This window comes from Chelonus insularis, unplaced genomic scaffold (genome assembly GCF_013357705.1).
Source record: "Chelonus insularis isolate UGA/USDA-ARS -01 unplaced genomic scaffold, ASM1335770v1 contig_326_pilon, whole genome shotgun sequence".
Lineage (NCBI taxonomy): Eukaryota > Metazoa > Arthropoda > Insecta > Hymenoptera > Braconidae > Chelonus > Chelonus insularis.
Genome location: NW_023276496.1, coordinates 1010564 through 1037573, shown reverse-complemented (window position 1 = coordinate 1037573; position 27010 = coordinate 1010564). Strand labels below are relative to the sequence as shown.

General features: G+C 31.2%; 5 protein-coding genes across 12 annotated transcripts; 2 read left to right on the top strand and 3 right to left on the bottom strand.

The window, feature by feature from the left end:
• Positions 1-141: 141 nt before the first annotated feature.
• On the bottom strand, positions 142-4352 carry LOC118066093 (uncharacterized). 2 transcript variants are annotated; one of them, XM_035081880.1, is made up of 6 exons: positions 2762-4352; positions 1976-2178; positions 1551-1898; positions 1425-1427; positions 624-704; positions 142-541 (listed from the first exon to the last, which is right to left on the bottom strand). In XM_035081880.1, exons 1-6 carry the CDS (start codon positions 4200-4202, stop codon positions 344-346), a joined length of 2274 nt encoding a protein of 757 aa, XP_034937771.1. In that variant the 5' UTR covers positions 4203-4352; the 3' UTR covers positions 142-343. The 2 variants fall into 2 exon arrangements, with proteins under 2 accessions (XP_034937771.1, XP_034937772.1); XM_035081881.1 differs by lacking the exon at positions 1425-1427.
• A 2527-nt stretch (positions 4353-6879) lies between these two features.
• LOC118066051 (zinc finger protein 726) lies at positions 6880-12943 on the top strand. Of its 3 annotated transcripts, XM_035081795.1 has the most exons (9): positions 6880-7798; positions 8245-8332; positions 8477-8704; positions 8802-9429; positions 9711-9803; positions 10015-10101; positions 10904-11059; positions 11147-11450; positions 11538-12943. In XM_035081795.1, coding segments are annotated over exons 1-9 (1944 nt in total). In that variant the 5' UTR covers positions 6880-7796; the 3' UTR covers positions 11896-12943. The 3 variants fall into 3 exon arrangements, with proteins under 3 accessions (XP_034937686.1, XP_034937688.1, XP_034937687.1); XM_035081797.1 differs by lacking the exon at positions 8245-8332; XM_035081796.1 differs by lacking the exon at positions 10015-10101.
• A 1966-nt stretch (positions 12944-14909) lies between these two features.
• LOC118066048 (uncharacterized protein KIAA2026-like) lies at positions 14910-24556 on the top strand. Of its 2 annotated transcripts, none has more exons than XM_035081784.1 (5): positions 14910-15090; positions 20259-21785; positions 21867-22009; positions 22261-22445; positions 22924-24556. In XM_035081784.1, the coding sequence occupies exons 2-5, from the start codon at positions 20271-20273 to the stop codon at positions 24450-24452; spliced, it is 3372 nt and encodes a 1123-aa protein (XP_034937675.1). In that variant the 5' UTR covers positions 14910-15090; positions 20259-20270; the 3' UTR covers positions 24453-24556. The 2 variants fall into 2 exon arrangements, with proteins under 2 accessions (XP_034937675.1, XP_034937676.1); XM_035081785.1 differs by lacking the exon at positions 14910-15090 and adding an exon at positions 15407-15595.
• Positions 15087-19053, bottom strand: LOC118066054 (pickpocket protein 28-like). The gene is made up of 10 exons (XM_035081804.1): positions 18370-19053; positions 18056-18276; positions 17768-17971; positions 17582-17702; positions 16980-17128; positions 16032-16504; positions 15839-15956; positions 15649-15774; positions 15493-15584; positions 15087-15413 (listed from the first exon to the last, which is right to left on the bottom strand). Exons 1-10 carry the CDS (start codon positions 18694-18696, stop codon positions 15217-15219), a joined length of 2028 nt encoding a protein of 675 aa, XP_034937695.1. The 5' UTR covers positions 18697-19053; the 3' UTR covers positions 15087-15216.
• Positions 24557-24634: 78 nt separating the features above from the next.
• Positions 24635-26969, bottom strand: LOC118066053 (uncharacterized). Of its 4 annotated transcripts, none has more exons than XM_035081802.1 (5): positions 26852-26969; positions 26529-26707; positions 26181-26218; positions 25852-26100; positions 24635-24757 (listed from the first exon to the last, which is right to left on the bottom strand). In XM_035081802.1, exons 2-5 carry the CDS (start codon positions 26530-26532, stop codon positions 24659-24661), a joined length of 390 nt encoding a protein of 129 aa, XP_034937693.1. In that variant the 5' UTR covers positions 26533-26707; positions 26852-26969; the 3' UTR covers positions 24635-24658. The 4 variants fall into 4 exon arrangements, with proteins under 4 accessions (XP_034937693.1, XP_034937692.1, XP_034937691.1 ...); XM_035081801.1 differs by having other exon boundaries at positions 26780-26878; XM_035081800.1 differs by lacking the exon at positions 26852-26969 and having other exon boundaries at positions 26529-26825.
• Between the last annotated feature and the right edge of the window lie 41 nt (positions 26970-27010).

The window sequence follows — 27010 nt, the reverse complement described above, 5'->3', positions numbered from 1 at the left end:
ATTACCTGGGAATGTAGATCAAGTATTAGCATGAGCGAAAAAAATTATGAAAATCCATCTGTTGAGAATGGAATAATAAATGATGTCTAATAAATAGAATAGTAAATAATATATTAAGACTATTATTGATATTTTGAAGATCTTTATGAAAAGGCACAATATTTTCCTGACAAATAGCACAGGCATTTCGCAATAATATAACATTTCACAGCATTATAGCGAAAAATGTGCATAAAATTTCTTTGGTAATTGAAATTTGTTGCTTTAAAATGAAATACAAAAAAATATATATTAGTAGTATAAGAAGTAATGAAATAATTTTTAGATTAATTTAAATAAATTATTATAATTCAACATCTTCTTCTTTAGCTTTTGGAGCTTCTTTGGTCTCATCTTCTTCTTTAATTGTCGCGTGAACTTCTGCGACTTCCACCGGTGGTGGTACAGTTGGTTGTATCGATCCGTCGTCCTCGGTGACTTCAAATCCAATGGTTGCTCCTATCTTTTGAGTTGCATGTTTAAACGAATCTGATAGCATTACCTGTAAGGTTATCAAAATGTTTTTCCATCATTTTCATTATTGAACCAAGGTGACATGTAGTAAAAATCTAGACCATTGTTACCTGAACGACATTGATACACATTGATGTTAATGCTAAACCGAACACGAGGTAGACTATCGAGCACATCATATAAATAGGATGCTGTGTAAAGTAAAAAGTTTATAAGTAATTAAATATAATTATGAAAAAAGTATTATATATATATTTTTATAACTTCATTAAAATACTGCAGATGACTATGCCAAAGTGACTTGATTATCCTCGATTCATTTAGAAATTCAGCTGGAAAACAGCAGTCGTTTGAGTGTGTGTACAACGATACCACACACTAGTTTAATTTTATAACTTTTACGGATATAAAAGTGCAATCTTGAGAAATAGAGTCCTTACTCTTTCAAACGTTTATGCCAAAATCAATAGAAATTTATTTTGTGTTTAACCACAACCAGCTAAACATTAGTGTAAAATTTTTATTATATTTTTGAAGTTTATTCAATATTCCAGACATTCAATCAAAATGTTTTGCAAAAAGCATATAAATTTATTTTCAAGATCCAACTTCTATAACATGACCCAGAAAGTAAATTTCATCACTTAATATTTAATATTTACTATTTGAACTAGCAACTTGTGATTGTCATTCGTTTGCTTCCACTTTGCTTAATTAATTAAACATTGGGTGAAAATTCTAGGAGTTTAAATTCTTTATGAATAATGCCTTAAGGCTTGGAACAAAGTAAAGTTTTTTAAGATCTCGTTAAAAAAACCTGCATAAAAATAGCATTGAATAAATGATCATTTGGCATAATCAACTCAATAAATTAGAAGCTACACTATTGCTTATGTCTATTTCAACCTTACCATCTAACGTCCGGCGTGAAAAAAATGTAAAAATGCACATCAGCAAATTATTAAAAGTAGACACATTAAAAAGAGAAAAATAAGCACACAGCATATAAGATTAAAAGTTTTAAGATTAATTCTTACCTTTGGTACATAGTCACCAAAGCCAATTGTACTCATTGATATAAATACAAAATAAAAACTCTCGAAGAAACCCCATCGTTCCCATATATTATAAACAGTTGCTCCAACAAATATATAAACCAGTAAGATGGTTATTGCAACAGATATTGGAAGGTTGAATTCGTCATCTATCGCAAAAGCTGACAGCTCTGGTGTTGCTGGTGTACCAGGTTGTGTTACTGGAGCATTTCCGTCAAGATTAAGGACCGTTTGTTGTTTTCTCATTTCAGCCAATTCTTCGGGATTCATTTGCGAAGGACGCCGAAAGGTTGCAAAGTCATAGACCAGTTGAACTCCCTTCATAACTTCCTGAATGAAAAATCGATTCATGAATGAACTAGTCTGTGTCTATCTATATAAAATAAAAGACAATGAACGATAATTACCTGAACAGGTGCAGTTCTTCGCACTCTTTTGCAACTACCAGTGTAATAAACTCTTCTTACGAATGCCCAAAGAAATTTGATCCCTCTAGTGAATAGTTTTCCGAAATCCGCGAGGATTATTAGAAACATTGGGATGCCGAATATCGCGTAGACTATTGTGACAGCTCGTCCTGTTGTTGTGCTTGGAGATATATGACCGTAACCTGAAGAAAAATATCTTTTTTTATTATTTGTATGTTAGATGCATCTCAAGGGATCATTTATCAATTTATTACAAGTCATTTTTTGATAAAATGTTTTTGAATATTGGAAATAATTTTCATGAATACTATTCATGATATTTTTATCAATATTTCAGTGCTACATTGAAATTCATAAGATTATTAATAAATACCAATAATATTTTTCGGAAATAATTGATTTATTTTTCAGGTAAGAGATTATTTAAAAAGAAATATTGAAAAGTACAATATTACTTTTTTAAAGCTTTATTATGGTAATTGATTTTCCGTTTAATATCTTTGTTTAATCCAGTTTATCATCTACTTTTATCTTATTTTCTGCTCTATTAGAGTATCTATCAAGATACGTTTTCAAGTCGTATCAAAATACATAAAAAAAACGAATATGAAGATTGTTATAAGTACACTTATTACTGTAGACGCCACTTAACGTAGACTTAATCAATAAGACTGGTTTTTTTCTGAATAAAGAAGAAACTTGAGTTACTGAAAAAAAATTATCTTTTCTCAATAAAAAAAGGCAGAAGGACAAAAAAAGCCTCACCAATAGTCGTGATAACAGTCAAACAATAAACAACGGCATTCAAAAAAGTCCAGCTTTTTTGTCCACTGTATGAATGGACACCAGCTTCGTGAGCAGCATGAAGTTGTTCTTCAAACTCCATTAGTTTTCTCCTAGCCATACTTTTCCAATCATCTTCGCGTAAGTTATGACTATAATTCCAAAGACTGTCTAAAAAGTCTCGCTTTACTCGTTTGACTCCACATTTATAGAATGTTTCAAAAGCACCTTCAATAAACCGAAAAACAAAAGCTCCAAGACCACAATAAATGATGATCAAGATTAATTGAATTATACATTTATTACGTATTTTACATATTATTTCTATTTCATGTGGATTTTGAGCAACAAATGCTTTGAACTCTTCTTTTAAATCTGACAATAATCGAATGAATTCCAATAATTTAGATTTCTTTACAACCTTTTTAGTTTCTTCGGACTCCTTTTCTTTTTTTTCTTGCTCCTTTCTTATTTCCTCCTGCTTAACCGCTTCCTCTTTCTTTTTTTTTTCTTCATCCTCTAATTTTTCATCTTTTACTTTCGATTTGAAACTTGATAACCATGACCATAACCAAGAAGGATGTTCATTAGTAGTTTGATCCGTTTTTTTGTCTTCTACTACTTCACTTTCGTCTTTTTCTATTGTCTTATTACTCCGTCTTCTCAAAGCAGCCTCCATTTTTGGATGAACATAGTCATCAATTTCCACTTCAAGAATACCTAGTTCTCTCCTTTCATACTCAATTTGAGCTTTCTTGAAATCTTCAATAAGACTTTCGCTACTCAAAGGTATAATTTGTTTGATAGGAAGAGTCAAATTAGCGGAGATAACCTGTGGCTCTTCATTACGAATCTCTCTACGTAATCTTCTTGGCTTTCGCTTTCTTTCATCTTTATCACTTTTACTCGATCTGTCATCTTCAGCTAGACTTGAATCACTCGAATGTTTTCGCTCCTTTGACCGTTTAGGTCGTCGTCGAGGTGCCTCTTCTTTAAATACAGTCGATTTAACTCGTTTACTTGCCTCTAATCTATTTTCGTTCATCGTATCTTTCACGGTAAAATTTTCATCAGTAGATTCTGCTTTTTGCTGAGATTTCAATTCACTCTTATCATTGTTACTACTTACAACTTGATTATCTTTTTTTTTATCATCATTAGTTTCGACTTTAGTATCTGGTTTCTCAACGATTGGAGATGATTTTTTTCTTCCATCAGTAGCTAATTCTTCCATTTTTTCAGTATCTTCCACCATTTGCTCCATACGTGCTCGTGCCTCCAATTTTTTTCTGTCATCATCATCATCATCACCAGCATTATTGACATCTTTAGTTCCTCCAACAGCTCTTGATGCTTCTGGTGTCTTGTCACGTCTTCTAGCAGCTGCTTTTCGTCTACGATGCACTGTATAACTATCTTCCATGTTATTAATGATAAGTTTAATATACTTTTAGAACTGAAAAACACCGCAGACAATGAGTGCGATGACTCTGAAAGCTACCACGATGTACAAAAGTTAAGATTCAAGACGAAAATAAAGTTTGAGCTCCCACCACCAAACTACTACAGCACCCGCACTTACTTTTCTATCTTCACGGTAATGAAAAGTCGCCGAATGACATGTAACTGCGGCAAACTACTCGCGGCTGCGTCGTCCACATTCTTCGGAATGTATCTGCATAATAAAAGCCATCAAATGACTTCTAGGTATTTAAGAGCTTTATATAAGTAAATCACACACAGCAATAGGTCAACCTCTAAAATAACACAAAATTTATCTGTTTCATCTTCTTTCTGTATGTCTTCTTGCGTAATGTGTCACACTCCCGAAATAGGACGCGTGGGATCTTTCTGCGGTAGGCATCACAAAACCAAGAAAAAAAAGCCCCAACTACACATCACAAGATATGGGTAAGAATAAATATTCTTGAAAGCAACTCTTTTTCAAAGCTTCTTTACATAATCGGACACTTAAGTTGATTTAATTTAAGAACACTTACCTATAGTAGTGAATATTGTTCCACAGTAGAACATAGCATTCCAGAAGGTCCATACCTTCTCATTCTCATTCATAAGTCCATGTTTATAATGCTCTTTTAGCTTTATTTCATAGTCCATCAACTGCCTTGCTGTCTTGCCTCGCCATCGATCAGGCTGTTCAAAGAGATCTGTGTCCTCACAGTATTCTCTAATTATCCGAATTGTATCATTTCTATCTCTCCTGATGTCAAGAATAACTCGCTCTTCATTTCGTCCTTCTAGGTAAACAAAAATCCAGGCGCCAGCTATGCTATACAGAAGTACGATAACGAAAAGAAATATGTGAGTAAACCAACGTTTGCTCCAGGAACTGACCTAGGAATATAAACGTTAAATTAGTAACTAATGAAAGCAAAATTGTTATCGTTAGTGGAGATTATTTTAATTGATGAATACTCTTACTTTTTCGTAGAGCCAAAAAGCACTCTTTTCACCAATGCTGAGTCCTGATTTAGTAAAATCCTTAATTCCTTTAAATTGAGCAAAGACAAACTCACTAGCTTTATTGACATATAAAACATTCTGTGGTGCTGATCCTGGTGTTGGTGGCTTTGGTGTTTGACCATAAGGCGTAGATATATATCCAACTGGTGTTTGAGGATAATGGCCATACTGGCCTGGGACGGGTAGCTTTATTTTAGGCCTTGGTGGCAATCTTCTTTCTATTGATGAATTGGACATCCTTGATGATAATGATTTCAATTATCCTTCCCGAAATCAAGTTTTAGTTTTCTCTTCATCTGGACTTTTTTTTATTTCATCTAGAATTTAAAATACTGCTTTAATTTCCAGATTTTCGTAGCTTCTAGTAACCACAATTGATATTAGTTTGTACCTTTGAATTAATCATTTGGAGTAGTTGATTAAAGAATTAAAAAAAAGGTAAATCGTGTTCCATTCAGCTTGATTTAAGCCAAAAATCTACTATTAGTTGGTGTCGCGGCGACGTCGCGACATCGACTGAAGACAAGTAACCCGGTTCCTTTTCGAATCTCACCCGCCTCCCATTTGCGACTGCGCTTTTTTTCCACAATCTTGAATATTTTTTTCTGAAACTACAAACTTATTGAAGCTGTTTTTTAAATTTATATTTAACACAATGTCAAATTGTAATCTTCTGGCTGATATTGATTGATCTGTGGTATTATTGATGGAAATATCTAACAAAAATGACAAAGTTTTTATTAGAGTTGACAAAATTTACAGATATCAACTAAAAATAAATATTATAACATGAATTATTTTTGAAAAACAATAAATGTATCATATAAATAGAAAATCATGTATTTTGTTATTGAAATATTGTCCATGGTTAAAATCATGAATATGAAAAGTGTGAGTAAAGGGCTATTTTATAGTTTGATCAATATAATCAGTCAAACATCAAATTTTTTAGTTTAAATAAATATTATTTTCTTCTAAGATGTATACATAAAATAGCAATTTTTTAACAACTAATTTTCAACACATTTGTATGATTATATTAAATAATTAATTAAAAATTATTGAATTTATTATTGAAGAAAAAAAACTTTATTTCCATCACGATATAGGTTAATATCTGCAATGTTTATTTATTGCTTTTTTAAATTATTTAAAAAAAAAAAATTATTGATATTCATTAAGTATGTCATTGCCATCAAAGAAAAAAAAATTACATATAATGAAAATATATTGGTTATAAAGTTTATATATAGATATAAAAATTTTTTATAACCTCATCATAGTAATTTTTATTATTTTATCTTTATTAGTATTCATTTTCTCTGGGTAAAATAATTAATTCGTGCAGTTTCTATCTTCACTTGTTGTTGATTTTTCAAACTGGAAAACATTATTTAAATAGCAATCTAATTGATTGTAGGGAAAAAAAATATTAAAAACGCAAACATTGGTTAATTATTAAAACAATAAAAAAATCGAATTGTTGCAGCTCAAATGCATTTTAAATTTTTAGGCGGGAATTTAAACAATGCGCACGCTGATTTAAACTTGATGATGGCGCTCGAAGCGAACAAAGAGGGCACTGAATCCGTAGCTAAGCGTGGCTACGGCATGGATCGACCTTGACGGTTGGCTGTAGTCACGGAAGGCGCTCTGTTCAGCGCTATTCCGCGTGAGAAAAAAAGCGAGCTGCTGGTGCGAATAGACTGTGGTGCGAGGGAGTGAGTGCGAAGAAAAGAGTCAGATAGGAGTATTGGTTTGGTGTATTCTACAACTCAAGACTTAACGTTGCGCGAAGCGTGTTCGCAGTTTTAGTTGCAACCATTGTTATCCTTGTCGTGTGTAATGGCCGCCATCGGGTTTGTTGACGCCGCTTTATGCTGCTTGATGTCGCTCATCGAGCTCTTCTAAAAGGAATCGATTGAAACTTTATAGCCTTGTGATTTCGCGCTTTCGAGTGTGTGACAACGAACGCTTAAAAGCACTTGGAAGACTTTTATTTTATATGCCACCAAGACGAGCCGCTGGCAATAGAGAGAAGCCGCAGGAGCCGCGCTGTCGCTGCAGCCAACGACCAACAGCCACACGGCTTGGCCGACATGAACTTAGCGGGCCAACGCTCCGCTCTGACAACTGTATTGCTCTGACGTGATCATTAGGAAGGCCACGAGGGAATTCATCAAGCGACGAGGAAGCTCAAGTCCTTGAATTCCATAGTTCCACATCGCTGACCTTTGCCCACCGCGTCCTTCTTTCTCTGACCTCTTTTTTCTCCTTTATCCTTTTTTCATACTACGATCGTGAGGTATTTCCTGGCATTTTTTATGTCCGGTTTTTTCGTATATGGAAACGAGGAAAATATTGAATTTCAGAACTCTACAAGATAAGGGATATATTCTTTGTATGCAATTTCCTCTGTGTTGCTCTTTATACTCCTGACCCATCTCCCGCGCACTTATGACTGCCGTCATGGCAACTCGAAGATCATCCGGGTGCATCAAGTTGGATATGGTTATCGAGTAAATGTAACTACATGTAAGTAGCATTATAACTTGGCTGTTGAATATTGTTATCCGTTCATTTGTTTCACCTTTTGTTTCTTTTATGTCATAAAACATTTATCTAATGTTACATCTTTATTTTTTTATTGTTGGATCAACATTACCGCTGGGTTGCGCCTCGCTCGCTCGCGCGTGCCACAAAGCCGACTCCTACTTCCTCGTCACACCGGTCCTGAAATTTAACGAGCTCTTGCTCATACGGCGTGTTTTTTGATCAGGGGGGGTGAATTACAACCTGCTACAATAATTCATCGAATAACATCACTAAAATGTCAATTAACCCACTGTTTGAAGATTTCATTAATAATATAAATTACATTAATATTTCCTCCCTAATAATCGTTAATAAAATCATCCAGTATGAAGTCGCGCCACAAGTTACATCGAGATCTTTGTAACGGATGTCCATTGATTGCGCAGGGTCAAAGGCAGCGCATCAATGGCCCTAGAATCAAATGGTAGCAACGTGGTGTGGTTGAACGCAACCCGTCCTGATCAAATACAGCAGGTATGCCGCGCGTACGAGCAAGAAGCAAACAGATAAATATACTCGTGATTTTTTCGTATCTTTTTTTTTTGCAATGTGCACTTGAAGCTTCTTGATTTCACCGTGAATTAATTGACAAATTTCTAATATTTTTATTTTGTACAGCACGTTGTGAAAGAGGATCCACTGCATATTGAAACAAGTGAAGATCAAGCACATCTTCATCAGTCACAAGACCAACATCGGTTCCAGGGAAATCTTATAAAGATTCCCAATCAACAGAGTCAACAGGTTGAGCAACCAGTCAAGTGTTCCATGTTTACTCAAACGGAGCAAACTAATAGTTTTACACAAACAGAACAAAGTAATTCTAGTTACACGGATCAACGTCAGGTAGTTCATTTTTTTTATTTACTAATTTTTATAAAAATATTAATGTAATTAAATTTATTTATAATTGTTCTATAATGACTTTTTTTTATTGTTAAAGCCACAGACAGCTACAATGTTTGATCCACAACAAATTCAGCAGCAGCAAGCTGCTCAAAGCCAGCAATCTCAGCAGCAACAAACCCAACAAATGTATGTTACTGAGAAAAAAGAGGATAAAACACAACAACAAACAACAGCAGCAGAATTTCCTTTTTATTATAATGTGAATATGCTGCAAAAAGTTCAAACAAATACAGTGAGCACAATTGGTGCAATCACCACTGATGACAAGGGTTGCTATCGTTTTGACGTTCAACCCGTTGGATATAACACTTTATTGAATCAAATGAGTATAGCGGCTGCAACAAATGCAACATTTAAATGTGACATATGCGGCCTAGTTTTTGGTCATATGAGTTTACTCAATCACCACAAAAGAATTCATAATACGACACCGAGTAATCTTCAACAGCCACAGCAAGTTGTAGTACAGACTCCGACTACTGTAACTGTTGCAACAACACCTGAACGACCTTATACATGCGATGTTTGTGGTGCTTGTTTTGCATTACCCGGTGAATTAAAGAGTCACAAGACGAATATGCATCAGAAGCCAAAAGTGCAAGTCTGTGAGGAATGTGGGAGTGAAGACCCCTGTGAACATCATCCCACTAAAGTTAAAAAAAGTAAGTGTTATACATTCATAGAATTTTCAAAATTTTATGGAAACTTTGATTGAAAATAAATAGTCTCTTGACTTGAAAAATATTAAGTTAAACAAACTTTTTATTTTATATTCAAGTCATGTGAACAAGGAGTTAAATACAAAGTCCTCTAATATAGATGTTACTTTCTTGGTTTCATTCCATTTTTTTTTTATTATTTATTATTAAGCTATTATTTATAAATGAATCACTTTACCTGGATTTTATATTTACTAATTTTAAGATTATCATTATTTTATTAGCAATCAAACCTGGTCATCATCCCGTGAAACGGCGAGGAGTTACTAGTGTTACCAAGTGCCACAAATGCAATGGAACAGGAATTATTTTCATTGGTAAGTCTAAAATTACTAAATATCAGGACGATGAAATAAAAAAATGGTACTTTGTCATAATTCATTTGTAAATTGAAAGAAACGATTGATTATTTTTCGAATTATTAGATAAAAGTATCATTTTTTTAAAGTAATATTTCATTGCATCCACCTTTCCATCATATTGTCATTTCATTGCTGTCATGATCGTACATCGGGTGGTGTATGATAGGTAAACACGACGAAAAACTAGATTCTGGAATCAGTTCCCTTGCGAAGTGTGGCGGCTGCAAGGCGACAGGCCGTATCATCATAGGAAGTAAGTCGGAATAAAATCACAGCCAAAGAAATAACCAGGATAACGTCCTGAGTTCGATATTTCCAAGTGGAAATGTCTTTGGTTTTATTTTAGATGGTGACAGTTCTGAGTTTACATTTGTAATTTTTATCGTAGCTCACCTATTCATTCTGTTGAAATAGAATGGTCTTTTGCATGCTTTGAATGTATTTATGGAAAAAGTTTGACTATTTTTGGATCATTCATTCAAACTATTATAATACCTCATTTTATAATGAATGAATTATTTATTCCCTCTTATATTACACAGATAATAATTATTATCATCATGATAATAATAATAATAAATTTAGAAAGTTTGATTGATATTGAGGTAAAAAAACAAGTTGGAACTGTCGACATCTAAATTTAAGGATGATTTCACGGAATAAAATCTCCCCTAAGGGACAGTTTTATAAATCTCCAATTCATCTTCATTATTAACGACGCATTTTAATTATCAATATCACAAAATCATTTTTTTCTAACAATATTAAAAACAATTTTTGCTTACTGTCGAATTACGGGCCAAAATATCATGAGACTTTCGAAAAATTTATTGCTCTGCATCAAACAATTGATGATCATCATGAAAATGACAATAATTGGATTTTTATGTAGTATTGATTAATTCTATTTTATAAGAAAAATGTGTGTAATAAACAAAGAAAGTAACAAATAAATTCAGAATGGCGAACGTCTCATGAGTATACGGTGAATAAATGTATTTGTAGAACTGGCCCTTCGAGGAAAACTAATACTCCCGTCCCATTTCTCATTTCAGGCGGCAAGCAAAATCAGAATCAGCCAGAGAAGCCATTTCATTGTAATGTTTGTGACGGCACATTTTCACGCTATTCGTCGCTTTGGTCCCACAAGAGACTCCACTCTGGAGATAAACCGTTTAAATGCGAAGTCTGTGGTTTGGCCTTTGCGAAAGGTACGTATATGATATAATTTATTCATTTATTTAAATATAAAAATATTTTTTTTACGTAATTAATAATATGGATTGATATATTTTTAGCGGCCTATTTAAAAAATCATGGACGCGTTCATACTGGAGAAAAGCCATTCAAGTGTAGCGTGTGTGGTATGCAATTCTCTCAAAGCCCTCATTTGAAGAATCACGAGAGAATCCATTCAGGTGAACGTCCCTATCAGTGTGAAGTTTGTGAAAAAACATTTGCGAGACACTCCACATTGTGGAACCATCGTCGAATCCATACAGGTGAAAAACCATATCGATGTAACACCTGCGGTTCAGCTTTTAATCAAGCAACACACTTAAAGAATCACGCTAAAGTTCATACTGGTGAAAAGCCCCACAGGTAAATTATTTCTTTTAAACGAAATCAATTAAATTCAACCAACAAAGCAATTTCATCTATTAAACTTTGTGTATTAATTAATTCCAGATGTGACATTTGTGAAATTGGATTCTCTGATCGTTTTGCTCTGAAACGTCACCGCGCCATTCACGAAAAGTATGGTCAAACTGCTAGAAATCAAAATGCGAATAACACAAGCAATACACAGCAGCCAAATACAAGCAATCCTCAACAACAGCAGCAACAGCAGCAGCAGCAACAACAACAACAACAACAACAGCAACAGCAGCAACAACAACAACAACCTCAACAAGCCCAACCAGGGCAACAAGTGGTTGTAGTAAATGCTACAACACCCGTGACTGTTAGTCAAGGCCAAGGACAAGCAGCAGTTATGCTTGATGAAGTTTACAAATGTCAAGTTGCCTTTCAGGAGCCTAAATGATTTGATACATAAAGGACTTCTGATAGAAATTGTGCTAAGCCGAACGGGGTTATTGCTTCTTTTTATTTTCGTACAAGTTAGGTTGCAAGTGAGGATTTCACCGTTTTATCAACAAAAAGGTGTACCTGTGTAACACGATATACGTGGCAACGAACGTATGATGCGATAATTCTCGAGATATTTTAATTATGGAATAAAGGCTAATTAGCCGTTTACACATTGTAAGCTTTATGAATGATAATACTTATGATGATAAGTAAAAATTGTGCGTGATAGTTCGTGACTTGACGGAGACTTGGATAATAAATGAGAGCCATAAAATTGATACATGTATTTCAAATCTTGTTTTAAAAATATTCTAGCTACGGTGACAGTGCATAATATAACAAATTTTTATTTGTTTTATTATTTAATAATCATTTGGTGATTATTTTTTTATAATTTTGAAGTTAAAAGATAAAAAATTTAATTATCAAACGTTAAACTTCAGTTTTTTGCCGTATTATCATAAAAGGCTCTTCTTGTCAAGTCATTCTAAATTCTAAACCAATATATGATGGCCATGATAAACCGATGTTATTACAAAAATATGAAAAAGAAAGCAGAAACAATACCTTAACGGCGAAATAAAATCTTGTTAAAAGCTGCAATAACTGATAAATAATTGACCGCAGACATCTGTTTTATAATTTTAAGATCGAATACTATATTGAATATCATTTATGACTACCGTAATGATAGTTTGTAATAGTAAATAGATCATTAGAATAATTATATATACATATACTTGAATTTTTTCATTTCCGATATGATAAATAAATTTGTAATAAGTCTATTTTATGTTTAAATAATTAACAAGTGATGATAATAATAACGAGTATATACTTTTTTCTTTGAACAAAATCAAAGTATGTCTTCAGAATATTTTAAGATGAATGGGTAATAATTGCGCAGCTTTAAAAAAAATCATATGAAACAAACTGTTTTGAGCCAGAGTAAATGGAAATAAGAATATAAAAAACAAAATAATTATTTAACAATACGCTTTTGTACGGATTTTTTATTGATTCGTGACTATACAGGGTTGTCATGAGGTTTCATATGTGATACCAAAAGGCACCTGTTTCAACTGACTCTTAAAACTTTGCTCGACTCATCGAAGTTGATGTACTCGCTTAATTATTATTATTATTTTTTTTTGTAGATTAACACCGATTTTCCTTTTGTAAATTTTAAATAATCTTACACTACAACAGTCCCACGTATGGTCATAATACCTGCCACAGTATTTCGGTTTAGATAAGGTAGATTTTATTAGTGTTTTTAGATTTACTTTATTGTCTTTAAACTAAAAATTTTATCCAATCATTTGGTAAGCACCGATAGCAGCAAAGTAAAGAATCAGAAGCTAAAAGGCGCGTCTTAGTTGTTATTTACATTTATATTTTAATTTCATTGGTCAAATAAAAAAATTATATCATTAAAAGTTCATCCACGTAGAAGCTTTTCGGTAGGTCGAGGACTAATGTATAATGCTTTGTATTATAATTTAAAGATCAGTTTCTTTTTCCTTTCAGTTTTTATCTACTCTTGTCTCTACTAAAGTATAAGTATCAATTGCCGATATAATGCAAACGTCCGAGAGATTTTTGCCAATGTCTTCCTCTTGAAATAATTAATGTTATCTAGAACCTTACCTGCCGAAGCTACTGCATTTCATTGATCTTCTGAATATCATCAATTCTAATTATATTAGACCAATTATTTTTGCAATGCTGAAAAATGATGTCATCTCAATGCAAATTAATATTTATATATATTTTTTTGTCATTTAACGTGAATATATAGATATATGGTTTAACTATTTAAATGGCACGATTTCAAATAGGGCTTATTCAAAAATATCTCTAAAAAGTCGAAAAAAAGTGGCAAAAAAATAAAAATAAGGATGAAAGTTTGAATTGCACAAAAAGTGCATACAATTTATATAATGTATGATCGAAAAAAGTATTCATACTGTATACATACTCCGCAGTGCAAAAAAAAATAAATATTATTCCATATTCATTTTTGCTTTTTTCGGTAGAATTAATGAAACTACTTTAAGTAAATTGATTTTGTGAAAACCGTTACCTACATATTGTACAGATGATAGATTTTATATGTATATCTATTTATAATTAATTCAAAATTAATGTCATTTTCAGTGATGCAATGAATTAATTTGATAGTTGACTTATTTTTTAACCATAATTAAGGTTCACTGAAATGTTATTTTGAAATAGAGATATGTTGACTAATTATTATACAGAACAGAAAGAATGAGTTAAAATGTGTTTTAGTTAATTTGTAATTTAATAGAAACAAATCAGGAAAAAATAATCTGTAAATAAATAACAATTATTTTTTTATCTACAGGAGTTTTTTCCTTATTGTTTTTAATTCATCAACAATTAACTAAATATCACTATACTCACGATTTCTTCTTTGTGAATAAAAAAAGTTTGTTTTATTAGGATATTATTTAAACAAGTGTTCATATAAGTTTGTAAATGTTCTTAAATGGAAAAAATATTGAGAAAATAAGCACTAAAAATAAGAAAAACTAAAAAAAAAAAAACAAAACTCTTCTAAGAGTGTAAACATATGATATTTAGAATTTTGTATGAGTAAATAAGAAAAATCATAAAATAATAACAATATGTAGAGTTAGATTTATTTACTGTCAACATATTTTAGAAATACAAATTCGAGCATATGTGTATAGTAACAATTATGGCTTAGATAATAAGAATATCGATGCGAATTCAATTAGTACGATTATATATATATATATATATATATATAAGAAATTAATTATTAATAAAGATGTCTTTGTGACATTTCTTTTTTAAAAATTGTCTTTCATTTTTTTTTATTGAAATTATGTTGAACTTCCTTTTTCTTTTTCAATCATTCAAATTTTTCCGCCATTTACGTTTCTAACGACATCTATCGGCATCGAATTACAAGTAACTTTACCACAGGCTATAGTTCGATAATAAAAGATTGTGATTGCGTTTTTATCAGGAATATTTTTACTGTTGTATATTATTACAATTAAAAGTGTATTTTTTAAGTTGTTTGTTTTCTGTTGATTATGATTTATTCATAAATAACAATTAGTAATGGAAATATTTAACAGATTTTCCTAAGGTACGTACATTCATTGTATATTATACTAAGATTATTAAACGTGTAAACCACTACACTTGTTATTATAATTTAATTACTTTCTTATTATGTATCAACTTCCTTCATAAGCAGTTATAGGATGGTATGTTATTGTGAAAAAGGGAAAATAGTGTTGGAATTTGGGTTAGAACATGGTTGCACATGAATTAACGAATTCGATGTATTTTGTGGTCGTTCATTCCACGAAATGCGACACCAAATTCTTAATGTCATAAAGTAAACCACTTCGACGACTGATAAAAAGCTAAATCCCATGAAAAGCCCAAGAAGACCACCAACACTTGCTAGAATAATTAATAATAATACAAATAATAAAATAATGGAGTAATAACAACTACTGGAGTAAAATTTAAAAATGCTTACATAGAAACTCAATGAAGCCAAACAGTTCACTTTTAACGTATTTTGGAAATTGAGAATCAATAAAAAATAAGTGAACAATAGCCATATTTTCTCTAAATAAACAGTTAAGTATTATCAGAATAAGATAATTGAATAACAAAAAAGATAATGGCTTACTTGAAGTATTTTTTGCTCTGCTTCACGTATGCATCGTCAATATAGAATTTTGGAGTAAGGGAACTATGAGAAATGGTAAATTCATAATTTATTTCAAAACATCCTGGCCAGCAGTTACAGCTAGGTCTGTAATAAATGACTAATTAATTCATTAATTAAATGATTAATGAGTATTTTGGTTCATACTCACATTTCAGTAACATTCAGCTTGTCAGCTTCATCATCATAAAGTTTAGTTTCCATCAGTCTTCTCGCTCGTGTAGCACACGGATCATCTTTTTTACCACAGATTGGAGTATTTGCAGATTCTTAAAAGTAAAAATGATTAAGTACATGAATAATTTTATTTCTTTATTATACATAAAACATCATTTGAGACATACTTGGCATATAATATTGGACACATTGGCAAATTTTCTGAGTAAAATTTGCCTCGCATTCCAGCAGGCAATTTCTCTGGGTATAAGTTCGATAATATTTTAATTTCCGTTCAGAGTTGAAAAAACATTTCCGTTTTTTGCGAGGAATTTCAAGAATAGACAAGCTGGCTGTCAAAATTCTTGGTGAAATGATAATTCGTGTCTCTTCACCGGGAGATATGGCAAAGCCAAAATCAGCCATTTTTGGAGTTTCAACTGGGCTATGAAGCAATAATTTAAAACCAACACTTGCTGTTGATGAGCAGTAATAATCATCAACTGCAGTGTCCAAAACGAGTGTTAAACCGTAATATTCTCCTGCTCCAAATGGTCTCCAAGGTTGAGTATCTGGATGAATTGCAGCTTTATAGCCAGTTTCTGGTTTCCAGTCCATGTTGTTAAATGGAAATGTTATGTTGAGGTCTTCCCACTCTTGGCTTAATGAGACATTTTATTTTAAAGATTATTTTATTTTAATTGGTAATTAAGTATTAATTCATTAATTGATGGAGTAAAATGAACTATATTATTTATAACTTTCGTGATAAATAATAATTTAGAAAATATATACCATATTCAATAAAAATTGAAAATGTTGTGACATATATTTTTATTAGTCTTAGAGAAGTAAGACAAATCATTTTACACAAGAAGAGACCAAAATATATACTATAGAATATCAAGTAGGAAAGTGGGTGTCAGTTATTGATGATAATAATAGATTTGATGAGAAGAGAAAAATATCTAGTTCATGTAGGATTTTAATTAATATTAAAATAATTTCTCTGATGATTAATATTAATAGAAGAAAACTTGAATGAATTATTAAAAGTAATTGTGATTGTCTATTTAATGAAAATGAGAATTGTCATCGTGGAAATAAAAGCAAATATTGTATAATACTTAACGTACGGATTGTAAAACATGTATTTTCGGTGGACTGAATTGAAGTTGCAACACATTCCTTCATCCGTCATTGTGGGATTAAATAATTTGTCACAATCTGTGGTATTGCCATGCCATTGACAATGATACAGCATTTCTGTACATGGCTGTGATACCTTTAAAAGACTCATGGAATTTTACACAATAATTTTAAATATTCACCAATATAGGACATAAATTATAATTGAAAAAAAGGAAAAACAATCATTTTAAAACATAAATAATAATTTATTCAAATTAATAAAAAATATTTTAAAAATATTAACAAGTTAAAAAAATTTCATTCGAATAAAAATCACAGTCAAGAAGAAACTTCATTCAATATTTCAGTACTTCATTAAAAGTATCAAGAGCATCATAATGCTAAATTTAAACATTTTTTCACTCCAAGAAGCAAATAAAAAATTGCCATTCAATGTAAAAACACTCATATATCAAAGAAAGTGTGAGTTGAGTTAAAAATACATCATAAATATTGAAAAAATACAAAAAGACAAAAAATTTTACAAATCAATAAAATGAAAGTAACAAAACTATTTCAAGCGTGACAAAGTTTTACAATTTCTTACATTGATCATAAATCGAAAGACATTACTCCAATTAGCTGAACCGAATACTTCATCAACTTCATCAGTAGAGTTTCTAAAGTCGCAGATATCTTCCAGCAATAACTTCTCAAGATTATCATCACTGAGTTATTAAAATTGATTATTCAAAGGATTATTATTACTTAGAGATAAAAAAAAAATTAATACCTATCATTAATTCTATCTGCTTCAGACTTTCTTGCATTATTCATATTGCAGATTGTTACTGAAGGAAATGGAAATTCTTCAAAAGAAACTGGCTCAGGACTCATGGAAATTATAATTGGAGATGCTTGCCATTTATTGTACAAGTGCCAAATAAAATAGCTGGCGCTTAGGAATGCACATATGAATGAAAAAATCCAGAATAATCTGTAGATAAATATGTCCTTGTGTAATTTAATGAAACATGTCAATATGGGTTCATTAAATTCTGTAAAAAATATATTTTTTTACTTTTCAATTATCGAGACGTGTGTATCTCCAACATATCGTAGACCATGAAGTGTACTATTGGCACAGTATTGTTCAATTAATGAAAAAAACTTAAATTTCTTCAAAAACATCTGGATTTTATGAATCTTTGTATTATATTTATTTTTATTCTCCTCATAATTCTGGAATGGGTTTTTTTGTCGTCGATTAGAATAATTATTTTCACTCACGACATCATGACTCTTGAAAAATACACACAAAGTACAATGTTCACTCTTAATATGTATAAACACGTGAATCATTCGGTGTTAAAAATTTAAGAAAATGAAATTTACCTTCTGCAAGAAACTGCTGCGGAATTTCAATGTGTGATTTTTTGAGCTGTTGAAACTCTCGAATTTCTGAAGTGTCCTGTAGGGGTTTTGAAGATGTAGTGAATTGAGGGTATATGCTGGTGATTGATTTGATGTACTTCCAGGACTTTTGAATTTTTTTTCATCATCCCTTAGTTTTCTTGGATAGATTTCTGGGTTCATCTTAGTTATTTTGAAAACTTTCACTCGACCACATTCACGTTGTGGCAGAAGATTGGAGGGTAATAAAATGCGTGAGATATCAATGGAAACTTTTTTAATACTATCATTTATCTTGTGAGCGTGCATCTGATTAATTTTCTATTTGCTCTAGAGGTTTAGCAAGAACATAATGGCATAGCTATTACCAACGATAATATTTATCCTCAATTAATGTCATAATAAGTGAGCAAGTTGCGTGTTACTAAACAACTGATTGTTGAAAATAGCAACATTAAATGCAAGTAACAATGTCTATACCTTGGAAAATTCCTTAATGATAGACTCTGATGATGGTGCCAGCAGCAATTGACAGCCTTATAATGATCACTACCAATGTACAATAGCTCTTTCGTGACAAATGTTCCTACTTACTGAAAGCACTCATGGATTTTTCCACCAAGACCTTTTCATGTAAACTTCTCACGTTTTTAACACAGTCGATTATTTTTATTCCTTTTTTCAAGTCTAGTATTGATGCTACACCAAAAGCTAGCACACAAGATCATTCAGAATTGATAACTTTGTTGATTTTGTTGTTAGTTTTTCGCTAATAGAGTAAATTTACTATTATTCATTAGATGATATCAACTCAGATAATATCTTGAACAATTGAATAAAAAGAGGTCAAGATATTAGAAGATACTTCGAATACCCACTTTTATATCTGCTTTAATCGAAACATCAACAATATTTTTATTAGTAAGCCAAGTATCATTCTCCAATATTTTCAGAGACAACTTTCAAATTAGGAATAATTTTTTTACTCTTTCTAAGTTTAGTCAGACAGTAAACAACAATTATTTAAAGGAATGTAGGTTACGAAATAAATTTTGAACTTTTTTTAGAATACCAAATTTTTTTGAGTCAAAAACATCTAGTCCTATTTATTTTATTTTTATTCTAATTTTTTCTGCTAATTAGAACTTAGTTTACTTTTAACAACAGTCATTTTATTAAACTACTGGGATTTTGGGATTTCTATCTTCCAATTACAGATACAAGACTCTTTTCAGAACACTTTGAACAAGTTTTCTTTTCAAATATCATGCAAATGGCTCTTTATCTTTTAAAGTATTTTGTAGAACAATATTAAGCGAAGTATTAATTTTTAAACTCTTCGTTCTGGGTATTCTTAATATCTAAATTATTCTAGAAATTTTTTAAATTACATCATAAGATAAAACAATAAATTTTTTATTTACTAGTTTACTTTAAAAAAATTTATTAATGAGAAAATGGATAGTCTCGATGATTGAATAAGATACCCTAATGAAGTTATGAAAAATATGTTAACAAAGTTACTATCAATTATGAGCAAGTGGAAAAGCATTTTTCTTCTTTCAGGATATTCGTGATGAACTTCTATTCATCAGCAGACTTTTAATTACTCGTCAAATATTGACTTTTCCTCTTATCCATTCCGAAGCTAAATGAGCTTGTAACAATTCGTTACTATCGATAAGACTCTTTGTTCGTTTTTGCATATGTCCAAAGCATTTTCCAGAGTAGTTGATATAGTTTGACCATGCCTTTGCTAATGTTAATCGATTCACTTGAATAGAATAAAAAATTTAAAAAGCTATTAGTTTCTATTATGTCATATAATTTAACGTCAGTTTTATTTAAATGAAAATTAATTTCTGTTACAGCTATTGAATAAAATGTCTGAGGCAATTTCACATTCAGAACATGAAGATGAGAAAAATGAAAAAGATAAAGAGAAAGAGATTGAATTGGTTGATCAATTACTTAATCAATTGCCAGATACTGTTTCAAATATGTGGGAGATACCACAAATCTATGAATTCCTCTGTCTTGCAAAAGATACATTGCACATACAACATTTATCAATGTATGAAATGGAGAGAATGTTGCTGATTCCAAAAGCATCGAAACAATTGGCCAATGTCATGACATGTCTTTTAAGTCCAACATTACCAGCATCTAAATATAAAAAAATACCACTGATGCCCTATGACTTTTGGACCAATTATTTACTTACGCACAAAGTCCCCAGTTGGTTTAAAATTTATGAAAATAAGGATAAAGATTCTGTAAAGGTGTTGGAAGCTATAGGAATTGAACCAGAATTTTGGAAAATATTTCCTGACAGTTCCATTGTTGAACGACAAAATTTTGAAGATTTTGAATTAAAACAAAAAGTTTGGCTTTTGAAAACAATCTGTGATACGCTTATGCATACAAGGAAACTACTCCAAGAAGAAGTTGCCAATAAATACTTAGATGGTCTGAGTGAAAAAATACTTGGACGTGATCGATATGGAGCTCGTTATATTTATTTTCCAATTTTTCTTGATGGTGACTTGAGGGTATATAAACATTTTATGAATAATAAAATTTTTTTAAATGCTATGCCGGCGAGTGCTAAATTGAAGTTACAATCTACGAGGACTAGAAAAAAGAAAACAGAAAGAAAAAGAGTGAAAAATAATCGTTGGAAAAATGGAATTTTGCCGGGACGATCTAAAAGACGCGTTAGAGTAAAAAAAGTTATTAATCAAGTTAAAGAGAGTATAAAAAGTGAAGCGACGAAGCAGAATGGAATGCCAGATGTATCTAGCAATGTAGATTCTGATTTGAATAAAGATGTTGAATTAAACAAAGAATTAATGGATGCACCTAGTAAAGAAGCTATTATGGATATAATAGGCGTTAAGCCTTGTATGATTGAAGAAACTGATCATCTTCTTGAAGATATTTCTAGTAGTTCTAAGACTGATGATGAAAAAATGAATGAAAGGATAACAAGTGGAAATATTACTTCCGTTAATACTAATTGTGTGTCAAAAAGTGATGATGAAAAATTAATAGAAACTAAAACTGTTAATGATACAAGTAATGAAGAGATTGATAGAATTGATGATAAGAAAGATGATGATAATTCATGTGAAGTTAAACCTGAATTAGAAGAAAATGATCAAGATCCTTTAAAGGAAGATGATAAAACTCAAAATGATCAGGAAATAAATCAAGATTTGTCTGAAAGTAAAGGTATCAAGACGAGAAGTAAGATAATCTGTAAAAAAGATTCAGATAACTTTAACAATATTTTAACAGATTTAGAAGTGTCAAAATTTCAACTTGTTGCTGACAGTGTGGAATCATTAAAAAGTCTAGTTCTTAATCTCTCTAAACAGAGTAAAGTACAGTCTAGTGTAAGTAAATAATTTTCTATTGTATTTTTTGGGTAATTAAATGAAACACTTCCTCGCAATAAAATCAATACTTTTCTTCAGGAAGCTGCAAGGTGTGAACTGCTGCTCTTAAAGAAATTGAAAAATCTCATTCAATCATTAGAGTCAAAAGAATCTTATCTTGAAGAATCTACAGATCGTGCTAAAAAGAAACTACAAAGCGAATGGCAAGCTTTTAAAGACGGGTATGAGTTTTTATTCACGCTACATATGTTTCGCAAAATCATATCGCACATGGAAAGAACACATTATTGCGTGTTTTATCAAATTATATAATAAAAAAGGCACTCAACTTTCTTTTAATATCCTCATTCCATTGATTTTTTGTTATAAGTCTAGTAAAACTTTATTCAAGGGTTATATAAAAGTTAATATTATTTTTTTAATCTAATTTTTATTAAACTTTTACGAAATATACCTTTATTATATTTTCTAGCAATATTAAAAATGAAGAATTGTCGTCTGACAGTACTAGTAGACCTGTTGCGTGGATTCTGGGACCACAAGGCTCACCACTACTCTCTTGTGGCGATTCAACACAACGTCGAGACAACGAAAAATCTAGCATCAAAGAGGAAATTGAAAAAAATGATGAATTAGAGGATGGTGATTCTAAAGAAGGTAGAGTACAGTATTGATTACACTGGTGTACATGGAAATTATAGGGTGAGGGGTCTACGAGATGTATGATGGTGATAAAAAAAATTAACACCTGGGGAAAACTATTATCTCATTAAAAATAAATTTAGATAGATTAAAGTTTTTTAAAATCAGAAAATTTAATAAATAATACATTTTTTTTTATATTTTTTAAATAAATTTTTCATTAAAAAATAATAAAAATTTATATAAAATATTTATATTGTTTTATCAATGAAAAAAATCTAGTGGTTTAATAATCCACTTGGAACATGGTTGGAAATGGAATGTATTATACGATGCCATTGTACTTTCATTTCCAGTAAATAATATATTTTAACTATTTATATACTTTATGCAATCTACACTACCCGTAATGAAACAAAAAAATTTAATCTTGTATACCAATGTATTTTTTGTTGAACATATTATTAAATTTATTTTTATTCTGATATTACAGAACAAAGAACACGTAGAGTATTGAGAGCACGAGGAGTTTCTTCTTATATTGAGCCATTTTCTTCTGAAGATGATTCAGATTCAAGTGAGCCAGATGATTGGGTTGGTTTTGAGACTGTTGATCCAGCTACTGGCGTACATACAAGCCCTCATTCCGTAACGTCTTCCTCTAAACGCGTACTAACCGGCGAATCAGACGCGACGGATTCTGACACAGACTGGATTCTACCAAGTTCTCGTAAAAGGAAGAAACGATCTTTAGCAAGTAGACGTTTAAGGTCTCTCCAGAGTAAAGTACAAATCGTTAAAGTTGATGGTAACACTGGAATAACAATAGATAGAAGTGTGAAGACATTTTCTAATCCTGATGTTATAATAGACAATAATACTGATCAACACGATAATTGCAATAATGCATTAAACAAAATAAAAATTGAAAGTGTTCACTCGGTATTGGATATTAAAGATGAAGGGCCAATAAATGATAACCAATTACCTTCTGAAACGGCAACCAGTGGAGTGCAACAAAATTATGTTTTGGTTAATACGGGAAATGGCCCAGTCAATTATGTAGTAATGAAGCCGGATAACTCATCAATCACTTCAGGATCACCGGTAATTTCTGTCGTTCCTCAAGTACCAATTCATCCGGGATATTATGTACAAAATTCTGGTGGTTATATTGTAGCTAATCCACAAATAACTAATATTCAATCATCCTATAAAGATTCATTAAATATGCAACCAGTAATTATGCAAAATGATCAAAATTATACATCACAGCCAAATAATTATGTTCAATATCAGCCAATAGGGGTTGCGCCATCAGCAAATTCATGTTCTCCTTATCGTGGATCAGTACCGACTACTCCTGTAACTGTTTCAATGCAGCAAACACGAGCATTACCTAGAGTTGTACAAAATAAACCAATTGTTTTTCCTCCACGTCCTCGACACCCGGATGGTGCGGTTATAAGGAGCACTGTACCATTCAGAGGCAATGTTCGAGGACAAACAATGGTAAATAACAGAATGCCTGTACCAAGAAACCCAAATGCTCAAAGATGTGTACGACTAATTCGACCACGTTTACCACAAGCTGCAAATCACTCAACCACGAATACAAATAAAGCTACGTCTCTGATTGTTCTCAGTGATGATGATGATGAAATCGAGATGATTATTCCCGAGAAATCCAATGTTTCGAATACGAGAAATACAACCTCTATGGACAATAGAACGGTGAACAAGAATAAGCCAGTTAATCCAACACCAACACCAATATTAGATAAAAGCGGTTTATCTCCGCAAATTATTGAGCGAATGAACCAAGGGGGAATATCGATTACTCCAGTCAAACGTAAATCACCGGAAAAGCAACAGCCAATATCTGCAACTCAGCTGGTGGTTGTTGTAAATGAAACTGGAAGTCATTATGCTCTATCTCTTCCAAATGGAAGTAAACTTATACTTACACCTGAGCAAGTAGCACAAATAAGAGCATCTAACGGCGGAAAACTTATTCTTTAGAACTTATTATGTTAATTTATCTTTGACTAATTATACTATTAGACAGAATTTATGTATTTAAGAGTCGATACAAATTGTAAATATGTGATTATATTGACAGATATATGGTATTTACAGCTTTATTACACTAATATTACCTTGGTATTTAGAATCATGAGGGAAAATGACTATTTATATGAAGATTATTAAAATCTTCAATTTAATGGTTAACTTATTAACTTCTGGATATCTGAAGTACTTTTTGCGAATTTCATTAATCTAGAACCGTTGTAAGGGGTGTCGCTGCCTGGAGGATGCAGTCGCATCTACAACATAGGTTTAGATGAAAATTATTATTAACTCATTATTCATGCTAGACTTATCAATAGAACTAAATAATAAATATTTATTAAATTAAGTCTGTCTCATTCAATCAATTGTTTATACTCTAACGCATAATATTTAAAACCACGTTAAATAAGTAAAAATTACTAGTTCGTTTAAATAAATGATATACATAGTTATTAATTCGTTACGTACCAAATGTGATTGATGAATGTAAATCCTGCTAAATGGAATTTCGAATAAATTTTCAATAAATTTCTATAGAGAAGGACATTTTTTTAACGCGTCTGATTAACAATTTATCAAGGATAAGTTGGAAATTAAATGTCAATAAAATTATTTTATAGAAAACCCAATAAAAGAAGAAAACAAATTTATTTTTAATTAAAAATTGAAATAGTTAAGAGATTTTTTTTTGTCAATTGTAGATTTACAATAAAATTAATATTTCGAAAATTATACAATAACTTTTTTTATTTATATTATTTAAGATGAATTAGTAATTAAAAGCAATTATATAATTGATAAAACCAGTTATTTAATATATTAAATCAATTAATACTTTATTATTCAAGATTACTACTAATACAATTAGTACTTGACTTATTTGGTTAAGTGTTTACGTAAAAAAAGTCGTTAATGAAATAATTCGATTAAGCACCCTGTATCCTTGACACTCCGAAGGTTTATTCAGAGTAGGATTAATTGAGCATTAAATCTATGAAATCTAATTAACGGCGGGTGTGATTATTAGTGGATGATAATTTCTATTACTCCTATTAGTATAGTAAGTAGTCATAAATTGATGACGATGAATAGCATCATGAATATTTTCATCTATTTCTCGATGTAGTCGTTGTCAATGGGCCGTCTTTGAATTTCCATTTTTTTGAATCGTTTCTGAAATAATAAAACCAACACCCTTCGTTAAAAAAGCCTGCAGGGATATAAATTTAGCTTTGGGTGGAATTAATTCGTTAGGGATTTTATTTGCTGCTTCCGCTTTTATTTATTTTTTATAAAATCAAGTTTTGGTTTACTAATTCATTATTCATCATTTCTCTAAAGAACTTACCATAATCCTATACTTTTCTTTGCATGCATACTCCGTTTCGTCTACATCATTGTAACAATCACTTTTGTAATCTTCAGGTATTGGACCACCTTCGAATTGACAAAGTCTGGATAGAGGTTTAGCTTTGACAATCATTTTCTCAAAGCCTGTTGGTTTGTGTTGAGGACAATAAAATACGTCAGGGGTATTTTTATCAAATACTATACTCTTTCGCATCATATCCCCAGCATTTACAATCACCAGTACACTCTAAAAAAAAAAACAATTATAACGGTTATAAAAACTTGGAATAATAACACCTAATTATTATTAACATTCACTACACTTACGATCAGCACAATTCTCGCACTAAGTCCTCCAATAGCCCCTACAAAAGAAAATGCTCTTGTTAACATAATTATTAAATAAGTCAGGTAACGTCAAGCGTGAATAGCAGGATGTGAAAAGAAAGTTTTTTTTCACTTTATGATACACATTTTATACTTTGGTTTTAATTATTTTAATAATTTAAAGAAAATTGCATATAAGATATGTGAACAAAGGATTTATAATATTAATCAATGTAAATTCTTCTTTATCTACATTTCATAACAGTGAATAGAATTCTAATCATGCACCATAACTGTTCAAGGTTATTTGTTTTTTTTATTTATTTGATAAATCAATGAAACACTTACCCATTGTGTATGTTTTAATAAACTTTTTTACTTGGGAAACACAGTAATATTAAGAAAAGTTGTTCGTGTTGTTCAGAGTCTTACCCAGTCTCAACTGAATCGTGGAAGTGATGGTGTTGATGCGTAATGCGGAGAAGGTAGGAGAAAGGTTCCGTTACTTTTATGAAAGCAATAGTTGGCTAAAAGGTAGAAGAAAAACTTATTACCTTGAGATATATTTTACTTCCACTCTATTTTGCTAAATACTTTACAGGTTATGCCATTCTATGGTTGTATAGAGGCAAAAAAAAGAATTAATACCATACTTGAAAAGGAAGCCTTACTATTTACTTTTAAGGACTTGAATGGACCTTTATCTGGCGCGGAGAGGGGAAAAAATGTAGGCGTCATGTGGGTTTCTGAACAGCGTAGCGAAGATGTTCTCATGAATCCAAACGAGACCGTAATAGGCGAAAGAAAATATAATGAGCCACCTCTCATGA